The 22,405-nt window shown below is 36.9% G+C and overlaps 2 protein-coding genes across 4 annotated transcripts; both read left to right on the top strand.

Moving 5' to 3' along the window:
* Positions 1–2,143: 2,143 nt before the first annotated feature.
* skor2 (SKI family transcriptional corepressor 2) lies at positions 2,144–15,881 on the top strand. 3 transcript variants are annotated; one of them, XM_051907623.1, is made up of 10 exons: positions 2,144–2,431; positions 3,514–3,587; positions 7,391–9,218; positions 9,751–9,814; positions 10,050–10,130; positions 11,582–11,644; positions 12,213–12,311; positions 12,535–12,602; positions 14,354–14,416; positions 14,645–15,881. In XM_051907623.1, exons 3-9 carry the CDS (start codon positions 7,422–7,424, stop codon positions 14,411–14,413), a joined length of 2,232 nt encoding a protein of 743 aa, XP_051763583.1. In that variant the 5' UTR covers positions 2,144–2,431; positions 3,514–3,587; positions 7,391–7,421; the 3' UTR covers positions 14,414–14,416; positions 14,645–15,881. The 3 variants fall into 3 exon arrangements, with proteins under 3 accessions (XP_051763583.1, XP_051763581.1, XP_051763582.1); XM_051907621.1 differs by having other exon boundaries at positions 2,145–2,431; positions 11,579–11,644; XM_051907622.1 differs by lacking the exons at positions 2,144–2,431; positions 3,514–3,587 and adding an exon at positions 6,192–6,420 and having other exon boundaries at positions 11,579–11,644.
* Positions 15,882–16,026: 145 nt separating this feature from the next.
* ier3ip1 (immediate early response 3 interacting protein 1) lies at positions 16,027–21,407 on the top strand. The gene is made up of 3 exons (XM_051907633.1): positions 16,027–16,247; positions 17,214–17,315; positions 20,658–21,407. Exons 1-3 carry the CDS (start codon positions 16,157–16,159, stop codon positions 20,711–20,713), a joined length of 249 nt encoding a protein of 82 aa, XP_051763593.1. The 5' UTR covers positions 16,027–16,156; the 3' UTR covers positions 20,714–21,407.
* The last annotated feature ends 998 nt before the right edge of the window (positions 21,408–22,405 follow it).

Here is a 22,405-nt window from a genome sequence, read left to right as displayed (position 1 = left end):
CATGAAATGTTAAAAACTCCATCCAGGGAAACTATTTACTATGTCAATATGCTAATTGTTGAAAGGACCAATCAATTGGACCTCAGCCTCATGTTTGCTCAGGTTACTCAACTAACGCCAAACTTGCTTTGCCCAAACAATGGTGATTAAGCAACAGATTAAACCTCCTCATAAATAATGAAGGGCTGTGTTTTCAACACGCTTCCTGTTCACTTCCTCTAATAGCCACATTAAAAGCTCTTTACAAGTCAGTGGTGAGAGGAAGAGAAAAATTGAGCACTTAACGAGTTGGAGAGAGACAGGCCGGGATTCGGCCCATTCACATGCTTCAGGCCAGTTGAGAGTGATGCCAGTTGATCAATGAGTCAATGAGGTCCTTAAAGGAAGCCGGTCCTAGACTGCTGGAAAGAGCTAATGATGAAGGCAATAAAAGGCCTGGCTCTCAACCGGCATAGTAATTAAGGAAGTGAAGGTTAGGAGGTTTTGCTTAACTGATTCACCCTGTGCCATCTTTATGACCTTTGCATTCTCTCGCTGTCGGGACAGAGTTCAGGACATATGGCAATAATGATGATAATTGTAGAAGAATGATTTACAGGAAAAAAAATATAATTCAAAATCATTTTTAAAACAAATGCAAAGGTAATGATAGGCCTAATTATATCTACCTTAAACTGACTTTCATTGGTGTAACTCAAGTATTCAAGTTGATTCAGTTAAAATGATGAATATATAAATAACAGATCTATTCCATTCAAAAATATTACGATAAAAAATATACAAAAATGACTACACCAACAAAAGTCCATTTTAATGGTTATATTAGGTAGAAATACATACAGTAACTACACATTTTTACTTTTACAGTGTGAGTACTCGTTAAAATAAAATATGTAAGTTATATACAGAAACTCTGTTTGTTCCCAGTAAATAGTTTCAATGGTGTGTCATGAAGAATTGTGTTGAATTGAAGTATCTGTTGGGTAATTGTGGGTACAGGAGATCAGCCTTACCAGACAGTGTAAATTACGGTCATTGGTGTATCTTACTTTGCTTTGCTAAGCAAACAGACACCAATTAATAACCCAGTAAAGGAAGTTGACCAGCAGCTGACCTGTTTATACACTTTCTACAACTTTCATAATTATATCTGTTATGGAAGTATTTTTGTCTTTGATTTGTCATGTTACATCCTTTTTTTATTTGTGTGTGTGTGGTTGTGTGTGTGTGTGTGTGTGTGTGTGTGTGTGTGTGTGTGTATGTTCTTGTACATGGTTTATGAGGACACAAATGTGTATAATGACATGGGTATTACAACGTAAACATGGTTTATGAGGACACTTCCTGTCTCCTCATAAACCGAATGGCTTAAAAAACATACTAAACTGTGTTTTTTTTTTTTTTTAATTAAAAAAATGCAGACAGTTTTCTGTGATTTAGAGGCAGGGGTAGTGTAGGGGGATGAATATACAGTTTGTATAGTATAAAAACCATTACGTCTATGGAGAGTCCCCGTAAACCACATATACAAGTGTGTGTGTGTGTGTGTGTGTGTGTGTGTGTGTGTGTGTGTGTGTGTGTGTGACAACTTACCTCAAATAGCAGGACAGGGCAAGTTGTCACAAAAGTGTTCAATAATTTTTTTTTTCTTGGGCAGTAATAGATAAAATGTTCAATAGCTTGTTTGTTGTCAAGTTTCGTGTATATACAGAATTTGACTTTCAAAAATAAACTTATCAGAAAGTGACAACGTGCCATATATATATATATATATATATATATATATATATATATATGATAATTCATTTTCTCAATTCAACTCCATTTCTATAATTCCTGAGAGTGTGCAAAAATTATTAATGTCTTTGTTTTCTATTTTCTATAAAATATTATTCATTATAAAATAATAGATGTTTTTGAAGAAACGTTCTTATTGTCAGCGTGGAATGCCATAACATTTCAGATTATCTCTATCACAAAGATTCATTCACCAGTCTGTAAAACCGACGGGCTTTCCTTGCAAAACTTTCAGACAGGAAAGATCAAACATGATATGCCATTATCCATGTTATCATCCTGTGAAGAGCCCCACCTCTTCGAGATTCTTTGGGATGTGAAGTTCAATGAAAGCACTGGCTGCAATGAGCACATTTCTCAAGCTCGTCTCCAGAGCACGAGAGCAATGCACAGCAGATGCCTTTATATTTGCTTTCATGCCTCGCGCCGTTGACTCAATAGAGTGATTTAATAGACCACATGAGCACAACAGCATCAGTTCACTGTCAGCCATAGAGCTGCATTTCTAAAGGTTTTACTTGGAATATCTTACAAAACACAAGAAGCGCGCGACGCATCATCTAGATGAGCAGCCGCGCGCGCTGTCAGCAAGAGACGAGCGCGAGACACGTCGCTATCTCATGGTGCGCGTAAGGTAAGCACGGTTGAGCTTCAGCTGTTTGAATGCGCCTTTAAAGTTTTCAGTATTGTGTCAAATATAAAATAATGTCGCGTTTGCCTTTCATTTTACATTTAATTTCTTATATCTACTGTTTGGACATTTATCATGCTTGGAAGCATTTGTAAATATCTGTCAGTTATGATAAATTAATCTCGAAAATAATTAAAAATGCATTAAAAGCACAGGCAGGTTTGTCGAACTTTTTGTCTCACGTTTGCCTGAAAGTTCAAGGATGTGTATTGTTTTGTAACATTACACTGTAAAATGTTTTCATTTATATATTACGACATCGTTATTTCCGTCCTTAACTTATCAGAATAATTTCTGACATTTCTGCTCGTATTCAGTGTTTCAGATCAATTTACGTCATAAGTAATTCAACTGATAACTCTGTGCAACGATCACTGCAGGTTAAAACTTTTGAATTACTTTGATTCTACTTAAACATTTAAGGCGGCAACTGATCTTACGTTTTTAATTTTACTTGTAGTAGACAATTATCTATTACAAAATGTAATTATCTTTATAGGCTACTATTACGCTACTATCAGCAGCTGTAGCCTATTGTGCATTTTATATTTGTCGGACTATTTTTTTTTAAACGAGAAATGTGTTTTTAAAACAAAACTTCCTTTTTCTTCTTGAAAAGACTGTGATTACAGAATATAATTGTAATCTTTTGAATTAAGGCCTATATATTTTTTACCTACACCCTCTCGTATTCAATAAATGGGAGGAGTTTAAGACAGAAAAAAAAAAAAAAAAACTATAACTATAAAACATAAAGTGGTTCATTTTTACTTCACTTGTCGCTGATTTCAACCAGAAATAGTCGTAAGTATTATCGTTATATATATAGATATATATATATATATATATATATATATATATATATATATATATTTCTTTTCGTAAAGAAGGCCAGTAGAGTTACAAATGATTATTGTAATTTCACGAGCACGAATGAAACTATCAATCAAGCTCTAGTGAGGCATGAAGGACACTAAAAATTCTGCAATTTATGTCTGTTCAACGCTAAAATATGTTGCTGACAGTTTCAGGGATTGACTGATGTTGAAGAGGCTGAAAGCTGCTAGAAAACACAAGATTCCCTTGAGCGTTGTATAAGGTACGTACACCAACATACACTGCCACAGAATGTCTCAAAGATTATCCAGCAATTTGAAGAAAATTAAATATTTTTAATAATAGCTATTCATTTAAGTTATTTTTATAATTGTTCAAATTTTAAAGGAATCCTTAAATTAATCAAAACACATGCACATCTCACAAGTCTCCATCAATTAGCCTGCATAAGAATGAATCTTGCTGACATAATTAACAAAAAAAATAAAAAATCTGTGGTTCCTTGCTTCCTGATGCTAAAAAATTTAAATGAATATTTGATAAGCAATTAATTATTTCACAACTTACATAAAGATTCTTGTATGGCACCACACTGTATTGACTTCTAGACCTATTTACCTGCATGGAGTCTGATTACCTTACAGTAGTAATATATATGCGTCCATTACAGACTACTGGAAGTCAGCATATTGAACTATATTCAAGTAACAATTCCATGCATTTCCTTGTCTGCAATCAAATAATCAACGATGAAACATTATATGAATACCTTCAATGATGAGACTGTATTTAAATTATATTGCTTGATAAGTCTTTACAGATGAAGGAGCATTTAGGCCTTGCAATTTTCTGATAGACCTCCAGTGTTAAATAAGGATTATAATGTAGGACGGTGTACTAAGGCCTATTTAGACCGCAGTGTACTGTGGGACTTTCTGTTCATGACAATTATAGGTCAGAGAGGAGTCTTCAGTTGCATTACAGTGAGGAAAAGAGAACTGGTTTCATTTAAGTAAAGTGAAGACATTTTATTTGTTTAAAAATACAACAGTTTGCCTGAGGTATATTTGGTTAGATGATGGATTTAGTGTGTAATGTCCTGTTCATGTAGCCATTAGGTTCCCTCTTTTTTTTTCTTCTGTATTGACCCCGACAGGTCACATAAGTAATTTTTTAAACGCATGATTAATTTCACAGTAGGGTTAACATACATATAGATGAAGTTCAATGCATCAAGCAGACATGAGATATGATTTACTAAGGCCTACATGTTTAACTGTTCAGCATGTCTAATATGAACCAATTTTCAATTGGTCTGTGTTATAATTACGTATGGAGCTGCCTCTTTTCACTTATGGACATATAACACACATAAACATACAATACACTGATCAGTAGCTGAGATAAATTCAAATATGAATATGTGAAAATACCAACCAAAGTTTCATGACATTTTAATGTTAATATAAGCATTATATGAGTTAATAGTTCAAATAATAATAATAAAAATAATCCTAATGAGAGTTATTCTACAGCCTTATTAATTATTTCGAAGTATATCTATTATATCATATATATATAGGCTATTTTTTCATATTCCTGTAATAGGATGAGAGGTCGTATGAGGTGCTCTTTGGCTATTGGGAGACAAAAGCCAGCGGGATGGTCTCTAAATGAGGTTTAGGGGGCTACAGATGGGACCCTCTTTTTCCTGTCAATTTGACTTGGCTTTTCAAAACACTTGACCTTTTGTACTAATTCTATTATCGTGGCAAAATGAAAACGTCACAATTAAGCCAGCTATTCTTATCATAATTGCGCGCAAAGTCATCAGCATCCTTGAATTATATTTGTAATGCCGACATTTAAAATAAAAACCCTTCAGATCTGAGACTTTGAAGCGAAGAAATCTGATCGGAAAGGGGATTTTTCTAGTATTAACAAGTATGACGCTATTTTTTTTTTAACATAATAGTAGCCTAATATTTCATATTCGGATCAATAGTGCACCTGGCTATTATAGAAATGTTATTGATGAGACAGTTTGTCGGACAACATGTCATCGGCATCAAACGATTAGTTTTATTCTCAGTTGTGGTCGATTCAGTACGTACAGCCCATGTATTACCCTCATAATGATGAAAAAATGACATGCCGACATTTGTCGCCTTTCGCTTGATTTATGAATGCGTGGAAATTGGCTCAATATAGCATGACAGTTTGGACAGTTTTATTGCGTGACAATGCAGATGTTGATAACGAAATGATAAAGCATTAACAAAAGCTATGCTGACTGCTCTTTACACTTCTAAACATGTATGACTGGGCTACTTTTACGGCTTTTATACAATTCAAAAGCAATGTTGATGCTGAAAGCGGGGGAATCAAGCAGTAGGCTAATCGTCATATTCGAAAAAACGAATTAAAGCCAAAATTTTACTTCTTTTTGCATCATCCTATCAGCATATTAACTTAGACCTACAATTTTTCATTAGCTTGTTGTGTTAATATAAAAGCGATGAAAATACGTGCGATTAATCTAGGCTATAATTGGCCTATTTAAATGTTGCACTAAAATATTTTGGTTAGGCTACATTTTCGGCGTGTTATGATATTTAAAAGTAACACAATTTATTAATGAAGCAATTTCTGGTGTTGCCCAAGCGATTATACCGATTATGGGTGGTTCACGCGTGTCTTTTCTCCTAATTCAGAAGTACAAGCGCGCGCATCACCCGGAGCCCCTGAGGCTCCTGTCTGAGCTTCTCTTTAGTGTGTTTGAGTGGCAGTTAGTGAAACGTCATTGGCTCTTCAGAGGGGCAGAGCCACGCCAATCACTCACATCCAGCTCCGGCAATAAGAGCCAGTGTGTGAGGCGCGCGCTTATTCGCTCTTGCACTACTGTTACTACTGTTACTGGACACGATAAAGGAGCCTGTTGTGATATCGCGCATTTATCGTGCTTGTATTTATAAAGTTCGCGGTCGCGTTGACCGTTGGCATTTCCGAAAACGAATTTCTAATTTCGTATGTGGAATAGGCTACGACATGATTTGTATTCTGTAGCGTGTGGACTTCTCCGACAGCGCGCGGAGGTAAGAAAAATACAAACTTTTTATCGTCTCCGAGTCCGTCTGAAAAATGACGTGTTTTTGTTTAGGTTTAGGCATTTCTGATTTTTGTTGTGTGACTTTGTTCTCGGCGAACAAAAAAGAGTCACACAAACGTGTGGAGACACATTTTGTAGCCTACTTGTGTTTATATTTTTTTATGGCAAATTGTTGTTGTTGTTGTTGTTATTATTATTATTATTAGATTATTATTATTATTATTATTATTATTATTAGGACAATACTGGGCTATTATAGGCCTATGATACATTACCAAAAGCTAAAATAGCGACGTTCTATATTGTGTATGAAAAAGTCGGAAGAGAACGTTGAGGCCGACAGAACATTCTACGGGGAAATCTGTCTAAAATCTCTGTAAATTTCTCTATATTGTTTTATTTTCGCATATTATTACAGTGATTAAAAATATTTTTAAAGTATTACACAGCATTAAAAGCACATTTTCCTTTTTACTTATTTATTATTTTTTTTTAAATAGAAACAGCAGAAAGTGTTCATGCTTAAAGGAATAAAATAGCCTAACTGCACTGATTTAGCTGGTGCACTGATTTAGTTCTTTAATATATATATATATATATATATATATATATATATATATATATATAAGTAAATATATATTAGCCTACTTTTCCTTTAATTTGCGATCATATTGAACAGCATCTTCGTCTTTTTCTCTCGTTCTTTAAATGAGTGTTTATTTCACCCGCACCACACTCTGATCTACAAACATTGTCTGACATGTGAAAAAAGCTTTACAGTAATTCTGCAAGTTAGTGAAATAAAATTCTGGTTTCTATTTAATAACTTTTCCACAAAGTAATTTTCTTTATCGATATACTTAGGTTTGAATTAATGCATCTGAATCTTTTTTTTTTTTTTTTTTATTTGCTCATTTTTTTCATTGGTAAATTAACCATTTAAAATGTGTTTACAGACAAACATCTCCAGTCAGTGGTCTCCAAAGAATGGAAAAGAGTCTTCTGCCTGGACCAAACGACATTGTGATGGCCACCCCACCGAGTTCATTTCAGCAGGAGCCCCTCACGCCTCCAAGATCCTCCCTTAAGCCCAACCAAGTCGGGCAGGTCATCCTCTACGGGGTGCCTATTGTCTCACTGGTAATTGACAATCAAGAGCGGTTATGCCTGGCTCAGATATCCAACACCCTGTTAAAGAACTACAGCTACAACGAGATCCACAATCGTCGAGTGGCTCTGGGCATCACCTGCGTGCAGTGCACCCCAGTCCAGCTCGAAATCCTTCGGCGGGCGGGCGCCATGCCCATTTCCTCCCGGCGCTGTGGCATGATCACCAAACGGGAGGCAGAGCGACTTTGCAAGTCTTTCCTGGGTGAGAATTCTCCACCCAAACTGCCAGACAACTTTGCGTTCGACGTGATGCATGAATGTGCTTGGGGCTGCCGGGGAAGTTTCATCCCAGCGCGCTACAACAGCTCCAGGGCTAAATGCATCAAGTGCTCCTACTGTAATATGTACTTCTCCCCTAACAAATTTATCTTCCACTCACACCGCACACCTGAGGCCAAGTACACGCAGCCAGACGCAGCCAACTTCAACTCCTGGCGTCGGCACCTTAAACTGACAGACAAAACACCACAGGAGGACCTGATGTTTGCCTGGGAGGATGTAAAAGCCATGTTCAATGGAGGAAGTCGCAAGAGGGCACTTCCTTCCTCTAACTGCTCACCCATGGGTTCTGTCAAGGCCGTAAACTCGGTTCTGCCCCACATGATCTCTCCGGAGTTAGCTCAGAAAAGGGGCCGGTATGAGGACGATGATGATTTGGACACCAACAGCCTCTCGCCTCGAAAAGCCCCCCGCAGTTACCCGGTCATTCCGGTCCCGAGCAAAGGTTTCGGGATGTTGCAGAAGTTCCCAACAACGTCACTATTCCCCAGCCCCTACACCTTCCCTGCATTCGGGCTGTGCCCGCAAAAGAAGGACGACAGCGAGGCAACCAATGGACAGAAAAACAGCGGCCTCTCAGGGCTTCTTTGGCCCGGCCGCAAGGACACTTTTTACCCACCCTTCTGCATGTTCTGGCCCCCGAGGGCAACTGGGGGCATTCCGGTACCCACTTACCTGCAACCCCAACCCAATGCTCTTTCCTCCCTCACAGAAAGCCCATCTCTAAGACAAGCCTTTTTGGATCTGTCTGAACAGAGCGATGCCAGTTCAGGCTTGGACACGAACCCCAGGTCCGGGCTGTTCGAGAGCGACTGCCCGCCCGTGACCTCTGACCTGCGACCGGCCCCGGAAGGCTGGTTAAAGCTGCTGGACGCTCCCTCGCTGCAAGCCCGCAAGGCCAGCTACCACTCTGCCTTCCGCCCGGTGGTCAAAGACGCAGAAAGCATCGCCAAGCTCCACGGCAGCCTGGAGGACTTCGGGCCAGAGAGGCACCTTTCCCCCGGCACCAGCTGCAGCTACCAAAGTGACAGCGGTGAAAGTGATGAGGAGCAAGAAGTGGATGTGGAGACAAAACAGGATGAGGAACAGGAGGATTTCGCCAGCCGATCAGCGCAGACGCCCCCGCAGACGTTGCAGCAGCCGTGCGGCCTGCACATGCGCGGACTGCCAGACAACAGCACTGGTGATCAGGCCAAAGAACAAGCCTCCTTCCCGAGCATTCCCGCCGAGACCTCAGCAGAGGACAAACCCAGCCTTCCTGTCAGTCCGCCCACCATTCTCAAAGTCCCCAGCCCCGTTCACGGCTCGCTGGAGGAAAGCGCCGCGTACAGAAATGTAAATATTCCCTCCAGGCACTTTAACTAATTATTTAAATGCGAGCCATTGGCTGGCAGGGTCCATATGCATAACAAGATTGATAGCCTGTGTTCCCTGCAGAAATGAAATATTCAGAGCTCTTTGATCCCTCCTAATAAGCCCAGTCGTGTTTTGTTTAATGGCGACATTATGTTTGCTCCCCTTTGTCACTTCTGCCTATTAGCCCTTTTAATCTTTAACCCTTTGACGCTACATTAACAGACAGAACAGGGTGAGCGACAGAAAGTGAAACGGGAATTCTTTAGCAATTATAGCCTTAGCACACACACACACATGAGTGCCGTGCTGATTTATCTAAAGAAACTCAGTAGCACGACACAGCCAAACAAACATCAGGATCATATATAAAACATAACAGCGTTGTCATTCTCAAGGCTAATCAATTCTGTGCTTTTGGCTGACTGATATATTTTGTTGCTACATGTTCAACCTTTGGCCTGGTGTTATGAATCAGTTCTAATCAGACATCGGTGGTGTTTTATGGTTACAGGCTCACAAGAGCAGAGACGATGGGCTGCCGGCCTATGCAACCAAAAACAAAACAACCATCTCAGGTGAGAAATAAATGTTGCAACATTGCGGAAATGTGATTAATCATTGCATCATTTTATTTTTTTGAAAAGTTTGTAAACACTGTTTACAATCATGGCCTTTACACACACACACACACACGAATTAAATAAAAAAATCAGTACTAAATAATGATGATTAACAAAAATAAATTAAGTTTTTATTCATTTGTGTACAAGCATTCATGTTTTTAATATCTTATTTTGAATTTTCTTACAGATGACAGCAAAGAGCAAAGCAGTTTTTTCGTCCCAGAGACAGAAACGTCGTCCGCACCAGAATACTGGCGAGAGAATTCAAGTAAGAACACATGCCACATTATCTCCGTTTTACATCCGCCACTTACAGCAAGAGGGCCGCAAAATAATTTGTGCAGCACAGCTAGCCCATCCCTGCAAGGATATTAGGATTAATCTAAATATAAAAAAGATACGGGATGGAATATACTCTCGCCGCACTCTTAAAATGGAGCAGCTCTCTCCACAATGTCATTGGGAAAATGTGTTCTGTAGGGAGCCATAACAGTTCAGGAAGACAATCAGCTCAACGGCAGGAAGGTGACAATCACCATTTGAACAATATCAAACGGAAATAATTGCCTTTTGCTTGGCAAAATCTTCCATTAGAAAGATCATAGCTTATTGCCTTTTATCTGTCAGAAAGACATTAAAAGTGTTTTATGACATCTATGCCAACATTTATATTATCTAGCCGATAATGATCTCCTCATATAACGTATAATATATTTGAAAAAATTACATGAAACAAATTAAATGAAACCACCTTTGCCTGATTGCTAAATGTCTCCGAGGGGCTACTGGGAAACGTGATTAGAACTTCTGATTTTCCAAAGAGTCTAACGGCAGTGTCTTAAAGATAGTTCTGTTTCTTGGGAGGGAAGAAAAAAATAATCTAATTTTCCATTTATATAATGCAAACTGCCTTGGCTTTGACTATTCACGGTTAATTGACTGTCAAACGAGGTTGTTATCCTCAGGCACTGTCTGCAAATTTGCTTGTCAAATGAGACAGAGAGAGGAGGAGAGCGAGAACAAGACCGCTTTCCAAATGAGGAACGCCTTGTTCGGCTTAAGGAGGCAAGACGGGAAATGAGAAGAGAGAGAGAGTCGAATGAGGGGAAGATTATACCGACGTGTTGGATCACTTCATGTGAGCCATTTGCGATATAGACACAAAAACACAGTCGGCGGACATGCCGTGCAAGCGTACCGACTTCTAAGGTTTCCAATCAAAACTGTTTAGAATAATTTCCTGATTCAATAGCGCAGTAACATTAATGAAATCAGCTATTTTCACCTATTTCAGGATATTGGCACATTGCAAGGGCGTTTCTAATGACTTAATTTAGTTGCATTTGAATGCGCTAATCAGATATTTTGTTGAATGGCCTATATTTTACTGAGTTAGTGGAGTCAGAAATATATTATTTTCATAGTATATTATTATGTCTTTACAGTAAATATGCAGTCATAGATGTTTCATACCATATTCATGACATATGAATACCATTTCCTCACCCCAGAAAAAAAACAGCATTATATTTTCTTTCACTTTGCAAGTCAAAATGTTTGTCTGAAATATCCTGTTATCAGACTGACATCTACTGGCTGCTGGTGGTACTACATGATGTGTGTCAGTCCTTTATAACAACTGACATGAATGAAATGCTTGCAATATGTCATAAATCTTAAGAGATTTTGAAAATTTCTCTTTTTTTTCCTGCTCAGCAGACCAAAGTCAAGACACAAGCTCTCCCGTATCACTCAAGAAAGACGTTGAGAACATGGAAAAAGGTGAGATCACAAATAAAAACTTTAGAATATATACAATACTTTTATTCAGAAAAGATGCATTAACTTGATCAAAAGTGACAGTAAGGAATTTTATCATTTTACAAAATATTTCAAATAAATGCTGTTCTTTTGAAATTTTATTCATTAAATAATCCTGAAAAAATATCAGTTTCCACAAAAATATTAAGCAGCATAACTGTTTTTGACATTGATAATAATAATAATAATAAATGTTTAAAATCAGCATATTATAATGATTTCTGAAGGATCATGTGACACTCAAGAATAAACTACATTTTAAAGTATATTCACACAGAAAACATTTATTTTAAATCACAATAATATTCTACAATATTACTGTTTTTACTGTATTTTTGAGCAAATAAATGCAGCCTTGGTGAGCAGAAGAGACTTCTGTCAAAAACATTAAAAACTCTTACTATTTTGAACTTGAGTGTAAATAAAATGTTTAAATACATTTTGGTAACTGCTCTAAATGTAATAGTTGATATGGTGGGCACAGCTCGGATGAGTCTGATCTTGATTTATTGTGTGATCCGTCCTTCAGAGGAACTCCAGAAAGTTCTCCTTGAACAGATAGATTTACGGAGGAGACTGGAGCAGGAGTTTCACGCTCTGAAAGGCAGCTCTCCATTTCCAGTTTTCCGTAAGTGTCCTTATTTCATTTCACACATTTTATCATCACGCTTATAAAAATTTATTTAATCAATATAACTCAATAAAGATCCACTTTTGAAATAAGCTCAATCGATAAAAGTTACTATTTTAAAAGCACTTTTAAGCCATTACTTTAAACAGGTTTAACTATAAACTTAGGTGACCATAATAGGCCTTTGTTTTTTAATTTTTCATATTTGACTATTATACAGATAACTTTCAGGACCAAATGAAGAGAGAACTGGCTTACAGGGAAGAAATGGTGCAGCAGTTACAGATGGTAAGAAGTTTTCTGGTAACATTATCCACAATAAGGTCATAATTTCCCATCTGATTAATTGACTTGTGAATCATAAGAATATCCCCCAAGCAACCCTGCTATATAAGTAATCTGCTAAATCTATGTTAAAGAAGACATGTAAGATAACCAGCAGACAGCCGGCAGGATCTGGTGTCTCATAATCTCTTGTTGTCTAGAACTGGTTCAACATTGCATAAATCATTTGCGCGCATCTGTGTTTGAACACATGGATGATGCTAGTAGACCGCCGTTATGTGTTCTTTCACTTCAACACCATCAGTCATATATGAGAGATCACAACATGACACATTAAAAGCTGAACTTCAGGGATGCAGAAAACTATAAAGACAAATACATAATGACATTTAGAAGATCTCTGCTTCACCACATACACTCTTAAAGGTTCCAAAAGGGGATTTTCGCATTAAACCATGTTCTTTTTTTTTCTTTTTAGTGTGAAGATCATAGTCTAAAGAGCCTTTTTCCACTAATAATTAAATAAATAAATAAATAAATATCCTTTTGTGGAATAGAAGGGTTAAATGTTCTTTATTTATGTTCCATTAAATAATCTTCATTTTTAAAAGCAATAAGGTACACGATGCACAATGTGAAGCATGTCATGACTAAACGCTGTTTATAAGGAAAGAAAGCATGGCTTCAATATGTGTATGAAATATACTACTGTACGAAAGTTCAGTAAGATTTTTTATTTAAAAAAAGGAAATTAATACTTATATTTAGAGCTGCACAATTAATCATTTAAAAGATCGCGATCTCGATTCAAATACCCACGAGATCTTATTCCAAAATGAAAGTGATTCGGCAATGTCTATTAAACCTTTGACAAGTACGATCACAGCGAACATTCAGATCTGCATCGGTGCAGCCGCTGAGCCAGAGAAAGCAGCTGTCATGTATAGGTATAAAACAGCTTCACAGACAGTGTTTTCAACCAACAGTACTTGGATAAATGTTTATAGTTTGGATATAAACAATGATGTCTATGGTAACAATCACAATAGAGTAAATCACCTTTTAAAAGTAATTTGATGCTTCAAATAAAGATGGTATGAATTACATTCACCTGTAGGTGATGACAAGAGAGTGTTAAAACAAATTTATTTGTCATTGGATCATTCATTCAAGAGATTTGTTCATGAAACAACTGAAGTCTTTATGAGTGAGTCATTGAATCATTCATTCAAAACATTCTTTTTTTCAAATAAATGCTGTTCATTTGAACTTTTCATTCATCAAAGTGTCCTGAAAAAAATGTATCACAGTATTATCATACTGTAGTATGTATTACAACATATTAGGCAGCAAAAACTGTTTTCAACATTGATAATAATTAGAACCATTATTAATAACTGAGCACCAATATAATTGATAATAACTGATCATTAAATCAGCACATTAAAAATGATTTCTGAAGAATCATGTGAACTAAAGACTGGAGTAATGATGCTGAAAATTCAGCTTTGATCACTGGAATAATTTACATTTTAAAATATATTCACATAGAAAATAGCTTAGTTTAAATGGCAATAATTTTTACTGTATTTTTTTATTAAATAAATGCAACTTTGGTGATCAGAAGAGACTTCTTTCAAAAACATTAAAAAAAACTTACCGACCGACCTCAAACTGACCTGGAAGCTAAAAGAAATGTTGTATTGTTGATGGAGAGTGCAAGTATTAACTGATCCCATAATGTTTATTTGTAGATTCCCTATGCAAACATCATTAGAAAAGAAAAGGTCGGGACACATCTAAGCAAAAGCTAAATGGTAAGTATCAAAGTTATTAAATCATATAGGCTAGTGATGGAATGAGAAATACAATGTGTGGCCATTCTGTAAAATCAGTTGCTGATTTCACTGCTGAATAAATTTTATATTACAAATAGCACTGATTTGTCACCGCATTTTTGAATGCTTCTAATTTTTACATTTAAGCTTTCTTGATTATTTTGAGAAATCTTTATCATAATGACTATTTTAACTGTTATTTTTTAGGTAAATTCATCTGAAACTAAATCAAGCTGCTCTCAACATCCTTTGACAAGAAGAGGTTAAATCATCCCAATCTCAAGCACAACAAAAGGAACCTCTTCACCGGATCAAAATGTTGAACACTGTCATTGATAAACCACCTGAACAAAGTCCATCTCTCCAATGAAACCAAACGGCATCAGCGAACTGATACACAGAACAATTACAAGCATCTACCAATGATTTGACATATTTCCTGTACAGTAACCCCACTTTGATGATTTATGAACTTAAGTTTATTTATTACTTATGCACTGACTCACTTGGTCAGTGGAAAACTGTACAATTCTATTAGCTCTAGGTTGTAAATGTACATACAGAGGTTGTGGCGGGAACGGGTTGCTCTGTACTGTGGCTGATGTCTGAGAGAAAGTGTGAAAACCTTTCTTGTTTTGCCTGTTTAAATACAACATTGACATACGTTTAAAAATCTTATTATTAACTGTTCATGCAAATGTATTTAAATATGTTCTTGTAGTTTCTCTACTATTTATGTGGATAATTAAAGTCTATAAGATGAAAAAGACTGACAATTCTTTTTAAATGTTTTTTTCTTTTTTTACATTGAGTGGCACTTGAAAACATATTTTATCAAAAGTCACAAACATGCTCACAATACGATTTAACACAATTTCAAACTAAAGAAAGAAAATTAGATATATAAAACATAATATTTATGTATTTGGCAGACACTTTAAGAATTTCCATTTTTTTTATTTTTTATGTTTATCAGTGTGTTTCCTGGGAATTAAACCTACGTGACTACTGAATAGGCTACTGTATATGTTCTGTCAAATATATTACATATATGAATCATTTAATACTATAAAATACTGCTATAATATATGGAATACTTTTCCTTGTAGATCAGCAAACAAATAAAAGTAGGTTGCTGTACAAAATAAGATACAAATAAATATCTACAATGTATCGATTCAGCCATAGAAATACAGAGAGCACGTGATTCAATTGTTTTGCGTACACGGTACATAGCCTAGCTACATTTAGAACAACATACATAGTTAAATTAGTAGCCTCTGTAGTTAGAATAGTATGACTGTATATTCAAAGGCCCTGTCCCAAATGGAACACTTCTATGCACTTTCGGTCTTGTGGACTTACAATGGCTGCAGCGTGCGCGTGTCCGTTAAGTCCACGAGACCGTAGGGTGTCCCATTTGTCGATTTTAGGCTTCAGAAGGGTGCTCGCGAGCGCCCCCTTTGCGGCTGATATGCGCCCTCGATGCGCACTTTTGCTGAGCCCGCACTGGTGCGAGCTCCGCAGCAGACTTCTTCCCGACAGTCAAAGCGACGTCACGTCACGAAAGTGCGGACTCGTAGAAAGGCCGTGAGTGTTTAGGGTGCCATTTGGGACAGGGCCAAACTCTTGTCAATCAAAACTTTGCAGCGTAGCGGCGCGTTTGTGACGTACCTATGCGCGACGCAAGTTCTTTTACGTCAGCACAATAGTGCCAACATGGCGTTCACACTGTACGCACTGATTCAAACAGCGATATTATTCACTAATGCTGTCGCAGTTCTGCACGAAGAGAGGTTTCTCAGTAAAAGTAAGTTTTTATGAATGTATTTCATTCTAAAATTTGACGATAGGTTGGTTCTGTCATGTAAATATTTGCGTGTATTGTCATCTGGTTTGCTAGCCTAGACTTTACGTCTCCTAAACGTCCAGTTAACTATAGAAATATGAAAATGTTAACATAAATTACCTTGGTAGTTTTTGATATCATCTGAATGACTTCAAATCTGTAAAAGTCAGAGTTGCTGGTTGTTTGTCATTGTTTGAACAATCTATTCTACGTCAGTTCACCAGTGTCATATAATGTAAATGTGCCTACATTAATCGCTTAACTGAAATAAATACGTTTTGAAATGGATCAGCACCCCATGACTTTTGTAGAATTTTTGTAGACCAGAATGTGCAGAGCTATTTAACATTTTTCAAGTACTACATTTTCCCCATACTTCCATATTAATGTTATTTCATAATGTCAGTGACTTTACTTTTATTCTAAAACACTAAAACATTCGAAAATACTAATGATTACTAATAAGGCTGGACATTGACACAAATTTCATGATTCGGTTCCGATTTCTAATCAAATTGAATCGATAATCAAATTGATTCTCGTTTATTGCAAAGTCGAATCAGCACTGAAGTTTGAAAAACAAAGAATATAGAAGGGAAAATGTATTTGCAAATAGGTGAACGAAGAAAATCTAAGATAGATTTAATTAATAGATTGTGAGATTTTACAAAAGTAGCAATGTGGGAGGGAGGTAGTTGGATAGACATTTCATTGAATATTAAATTGTACTTGTATTATTTAGTTTGAGATGCAACATTTTTCAGGGATTATCCATGCTCTTTTCCCATGAATACTGTCAAAAAATTGTTCCAGTAAAATTTAAATTTTGGGGATGTGTAAAGATATACAAACAATTGCAAATGCATATGTAGTCATTATAGCATGATATGCATTATGACTATGTAACTAGCAAATATTTTTTTCCAGTTGGTTGGGGGGCAGAGCAAAGTATTGGAGGATTTGGAGATGAACCTGGGATTAAAGCACAGCTTCTGAACCTTATTCGTTCCGTCAGGACTGTCATGAGAGGTATGTTTATTTGAAGAGTGTTAGTACTCATGTCTACTACTTTCCCATCTCTAGATCATGGAGTATCTATTACCATCAAGAATCATTAATAGAGATACTATTTTATCTGTAATTATTTTAAGCCTTGCATCTTAAAGTTGGCATGAAACTAATGTTGCGATAGTCTTTTCTTCCCTATTGTGACGGATATCCGAGTGAAATGGCATCTCTACAAAAAAAAAATGGTAGGGTGGGGCTTGATTTTGTCTATGGGGAATTGATTGGATGGTTGTGTTTAGCTATTAGTCAATCTCAAGTGATTGATTGATAGGTTGCCCTGCCTTCACGCCGATGGGGTCTCGAGAATTGTGACGTACTTGACTAAAAGAAGAAAATTACTTGTTGTTTTTGACTTGGGATCCAATGACTTGAGACTTGACTTGAACACTCTGACTCGACAATGACTTTCATAACAGCTAAAGTAATTAGATTTTTTTTTTTTTCTCACCTACTTTATAGTATTGAAGTAGGCATATTTGGATGCAGGACCAGTCTCTTGCTTAATTCCTGAATGAATCAGCTGTTTTAAAGGAATCAGTTGAATGAATGCTTGAGATCCCACCCTCCCTTCAGAGCGTCTCCAAAGCCACGCCTCCTCCAAAACACATAAAAACACACAGCCAGAGCAGAGTCTTACAAGGGTACTTTGTGAACTTACAAGGGTACTTTGTGAACTTACAAGGGTACTTTGTGAACTTACAAGTGTAAATAAAGAACTGGTTGTTTCAGTAAGTACTATATAGTGTTTCCTTTACTCTTTACTTTAAAATTACTATGTCTATAATGGGTAATATTTGATGTATTTGAGGTCTGAGATGTGGCAAACAGTATTGCTATCTAATCAGCCAATATTGTCTTAAATATCCTGCATAGCACTTCATCTTTTATAACATGAGATTTTAACCAAATGTTGATTTTGGTAAAATGTTGCAACATGTTAAGTTTTTGCGTGAAAAATTACAGTTTTGGACATATAGGGTAATAAAAAATAAATGAAAAAAATCCCTTAAAATAACTACAAATGAGCATGTAACAAATAACTTAAAAAAAAAAAATCTGTGTGCATCATGCCCCTGCTCCGCGCAATGTTCTCACCTTTGCATTCCTGATCCTGTCATTGCCTTCGGACCAAATGCAAATGATTGGACGAACAATTTTTGGTGTAATTATTATAATATTGCAAAATTCTAATAATTATACATGTGTATTATAATAAATTATTATTTAATATTATTATTAATATTTTGGTATAAATATATAATTAATAAAGTTCATGATTTCTGAGGAAAATAAGGTTATGGCCAATATAAACTCTATTTGTTTCTGTTTGGTATTGTGACTGGACTTGACCTTTAAGAGGATTTGACTTGCTTGGTTTGTGTGCATTGTGACTTGAGACTCACTTGAGACTGTGTGACGTTCTCCCACCTCTGCATGCCTGTAAACACACCATCAGAGAAGAGAAGAGATGTCACTGCAAGAGAGAAGGAAAGTTATTTTGATTAAAGATTACGAGGGCACATGAATTTAAAAAATGCGCACAGATACAGTATCTCACAGAAGTGAGTACACACTTCACATTTTTGTAAATATTTCATTATATCTTTTCATGTGACAACACTGAAGAAATGACACTTTGCTACAATGTAAAGTAGTGAGTGTACAGCTTGTATAACAGTGTAAATTTGCTGTCCCCTCAAAATAACTCAACACACAGCCATTAATGTCTAAACCACTGGCCACAAAAGTGAGTACACCCCTAAGTAAAAATGTCCAAATTGGGCCCAGTTAGCCAATTTCTCTCCCCGGTGTCATGTGACTTGTTAGTGTTACAAGGTCTCAGGTGTAAATGGGTAGCAGGTGTGATAAATTTGGTGTTATCGCTCTCACTCTCTCATACTGGTCACTGGAAGTTCAACATGGCACTTCATGGCAAAGAACTCTCTGAGGATCTGAAAAAAAGAATTGTTGCTCTACATAAAGATGGCATAAGCTATAAGAAGATTGCCAAGACCCTGAAACTGAGCTGCAGCACGGTGGCCAAGACCATACAGCGGTTTAACAGGACAGGTTCCACTCAGAACAGGCCTCGCCATGGTCGACTAAAGAAATTGAGTGCACGTGCTCAGCATCATATCCAGAGGTTGTGTTTGGGAAATAGACGTATGAGTGCTGCCAGCATTGCTGCAGAGGTTGAAGGGGTGGGCGGTCAGCCTGTCGGTGCTCAGACCATATGCCACACACTGCATCAAATTGGTCTGCATGGCTGTCATCCCAGAAGGAAGCCTCTTCTAAGGATGATGCACAAGAAAGCCCGCAAACAGTTTGCGGAAGACAAGCAGACTAAGGACATGGATTACTGGAACCATGTCCTGTGGTCTGATGAGTCCAAGATAAATTTATTTGGTTCAGATGGTGTCAAGTGTGTGTGTGTGTGGTGGCAACCAGGTGAGGAGTACAAAGACAAGTGTGTCTTGCCTACAGTCAAGCATGGTGGTGGGAATGCCATGGTCTGGGGCTGCATGAGTGCTGCCGGCACTGGGGAGCTACAGTTCATTGAGGGAACCATGAATGCCAACATGCACTGTGACAAACTGAAGCACAGCATGATCCCCTCCCTTCGGAGACTGGGCCGCAGGGCAGTATTCCAACATGACAATGACCCCAAACACACCTCCAAGATGACCACTGCCTTGCTAAAGAAGCTGAGGGTACCTAAACCCTATTGAGCATCTGTGGGGCATCCTCAAACGGAAGGTGGAGGAGCGCAAGGTCTCTAACATCCACCAGCTCCGTGATGTCGTCATGGAGGAGTGGAAGAGGAGTCCAGTGGCAACCTGTGAAGCTCTGGTGAACTGCATGCCCAAGAAGGTTAAGGCAGTGCTGGAAAATAATGGTGGCCACACAAAATATTGACACTTTGGGCCCAATTTGGACATTTTCACTTAAGGGTGTACTCACTTTTGTGACCAGTGGTTTAGACATTAGTGGCTGTGTGTTTAGTTATTTAGAGGGGACAGAAAATTTACACAAGCTGTACACTCACTACTTTACATTGTAGCAAAGTGTCTTTTCTTCAGTGTTGTCACATGAAAAGGTATAATAAAATATTTACAAAAATGTGAGGGGTGTACTCACTTCTGTGGGATACTGTAAATCATATATATATATAAAAAAAAGTCCATTTTAATTTCATGGTAACTTTAATCATGTTTCTATTGTTCCTGTGTCTTTATGTCATGTCTTCTGCATGTGTACCAGATGTTGTTCAATATTAACGTGTTTTCTCTTCCCATTCCACAGTACCTTTGATAGCAGTGAATTCAGTGTGTATCGTCTTACTATTACTGTTTGGATGAAGAAAGAATGGATTGCAGCAGATCAAGATCTAATGTGGAACACAGTGAATGTGGGAAAGGAAAATGGACTGTTTTTGTATCTGTGGTTCTAAATGTTGCTTTCCAATGTCTGAAAATTGTATCCTGAATGAATTACTGTAAGTACTCTGGTAGTTTTATATGACAAAAATATCCGTAAACATTTTTCTTTTCATGTTTTGTAACTTTACAGAAGCTCCTGTCTCTCCCTCTGTACATGCTGTTTTTGTCACATTCAAGGTCTAGTAAAGTGTCAGTTCCTCAAGCATCAATGTATTTCTTAGAACAAGCAACAGTGGAATCAACCAGGTTTGCGAAAGCCATGCCATCTCTTGACACCTGAAATGTTTTTTTTTTTGTTTTGTTTTTTTTTCTTAAATGTAAGGTTCCCTAAAGCTAAACTTCTAGCGTCTTGGTTTCAAAGACAGCTTGGAAAGTAAAAGTTTAGTTTAATATATTTAATGGCATATGGATAAAGACTCAGTTTTAATAAAGATGTGCTGACTGTGCTGAAATTGTTAAGTTTGATGTTAAGACATCAAGCTTTAAGATACAACACACTTGGTCTAAGGGTTTGAAACGTTTGACCAAAGTAGCCTCTGTCCTTATAAGCCAGACATTTAACATTTATTATTTTCAGATTTTAATAAAGTGATTGTGTTTCTTCATCTGTCAATTTATGTTGGAAACTATCATTTTTTTGTTTGTACAAAGTGCACTGTACCTGTAATTATTTTGTCATCCAAGGTCAGTCAGGATTTATTCAGTGAAATGGTTAAAGGCCCGTTCACACAAAGGACGATAATTATAACGATAAAGTTGTCAACTTAAGATAAAAGAATAGCAGAGCCCACACCAAAACTATAACGATAACAAAACAGAGTAATGATATTGTTGAAATCATTTTCAGAACGGCTTTTTTTTCCCAGCTAATGAGCGATAAAAAAGACAGCCTTCTTGAAAGAGCTCGAGCATTTAAAGCGGCAGAGACTACACACTGCAGCGCGCGCTTAGAATAAACAAATTTATATTTTGCGTTAGCGTGGGCAGTAATATAGTTATACTTGGTGTGAACAGGCCTTTAATGTATTTTGTGCGAGGAGGTCAGTTGAGAGTTTGACATTATACATTTGGTTCAGTGATGAGAACCGCATGAGTCCATTAACAACACTAGATTACTCCATCAGGATTACTACAGTACCTTTTTATTAACAGTAGCCCAGACCACGGATAAAACGCTGAATTACAACCATATGTTCAGAACAGCGATTAAAGCCTAACCCTTTTATAATCTACTTTTAATGGTTATTACCGAAGATGATGCGTCTTTATACTTCTCCAATCCCAGGATTTATCTCATGGCAGAAAAAAAAAAAAATATGATGTGAATTTTTGGCAGCCGAGTTATGTTCCCTATGATCCAAAATAAATGGGGATCGGTCAGGATGTTAAAGACATCAATTAATTACACAAAGTTTTTTTTTTATTATTAGTATTGTATTTTTTTTATTCATTATTTTATATTTCTTAATTTTAATCACATTCTATTTTTTCTTAAAGTGCCATGCACATTTGGACGAGTGTTATAATATTGGTAAAACAGTTATATGAATTAATGTTCTAAATGCTATTTAATCTGCTATTAAAATATCCAGCATATGTTTTTTATTCATT

This window comes from Ctenopharyngodon idella, chromosome 10, assembly GCF_019924925.1.
Source record: "Ctenopharyngodon idella isolate HZGC_01 chromosome 10, HZGC01, whole genome shotgun sequence".
In the NCBI taxonomy this organism is placed as follows: Eukaryota; Metazoa; Chordata; class Actinopteri; order Cypriniformes; family Xenocyprididae; genus Ctenopharyngodon; species Ctenopharyngodon idella.
This window is presented reverse-complemented; position numbering and strand designations above follow the sequence as displayed.

Coding starts and splice junctions, on each gene's coding strand:
- skor2 (XM_051907621.1), top strand. CDS start 7,422: ATGGAAAAGAGTCTTCTGCCTGGACCAAACGACATTGTGATGGCCACC. Junction 9,219..9,750: donor AAAGCGCCGCGTACAGAAAT/GTAAATATTCCC, acceptor TTATGGTTACAG/GCTCACAAGAGCAGAGACGA. Junction 9,815..10,049: donor AAACAAAACAACCATCTCAG/GTGAGAAATAAA, acceptor ATTTTCTTACAG/ATGACAGCAAAGAGCAAAGC.
- ier3ip1 (XM_051907633.1), top strand. CDS start 16,157: ATGGCGTTCACACTGTACGCACTGATTCAAACAGCGATATTATTCACT. Junction 16,248..17,213: donor AGAGAGGTTTCTCAGTAAAA/GTAAGTTTTTAT, acceptor ATTTTTTTCCAG/TTGGTTGGGGGGCAGAGCAA. Junction 17,316..20,657: donor CGTCAGGACTGTCATGAGAG/GTATGTTTATTT, acceptor CCCATTCCACAG/TACCTTTGATAGCAGTGAAT.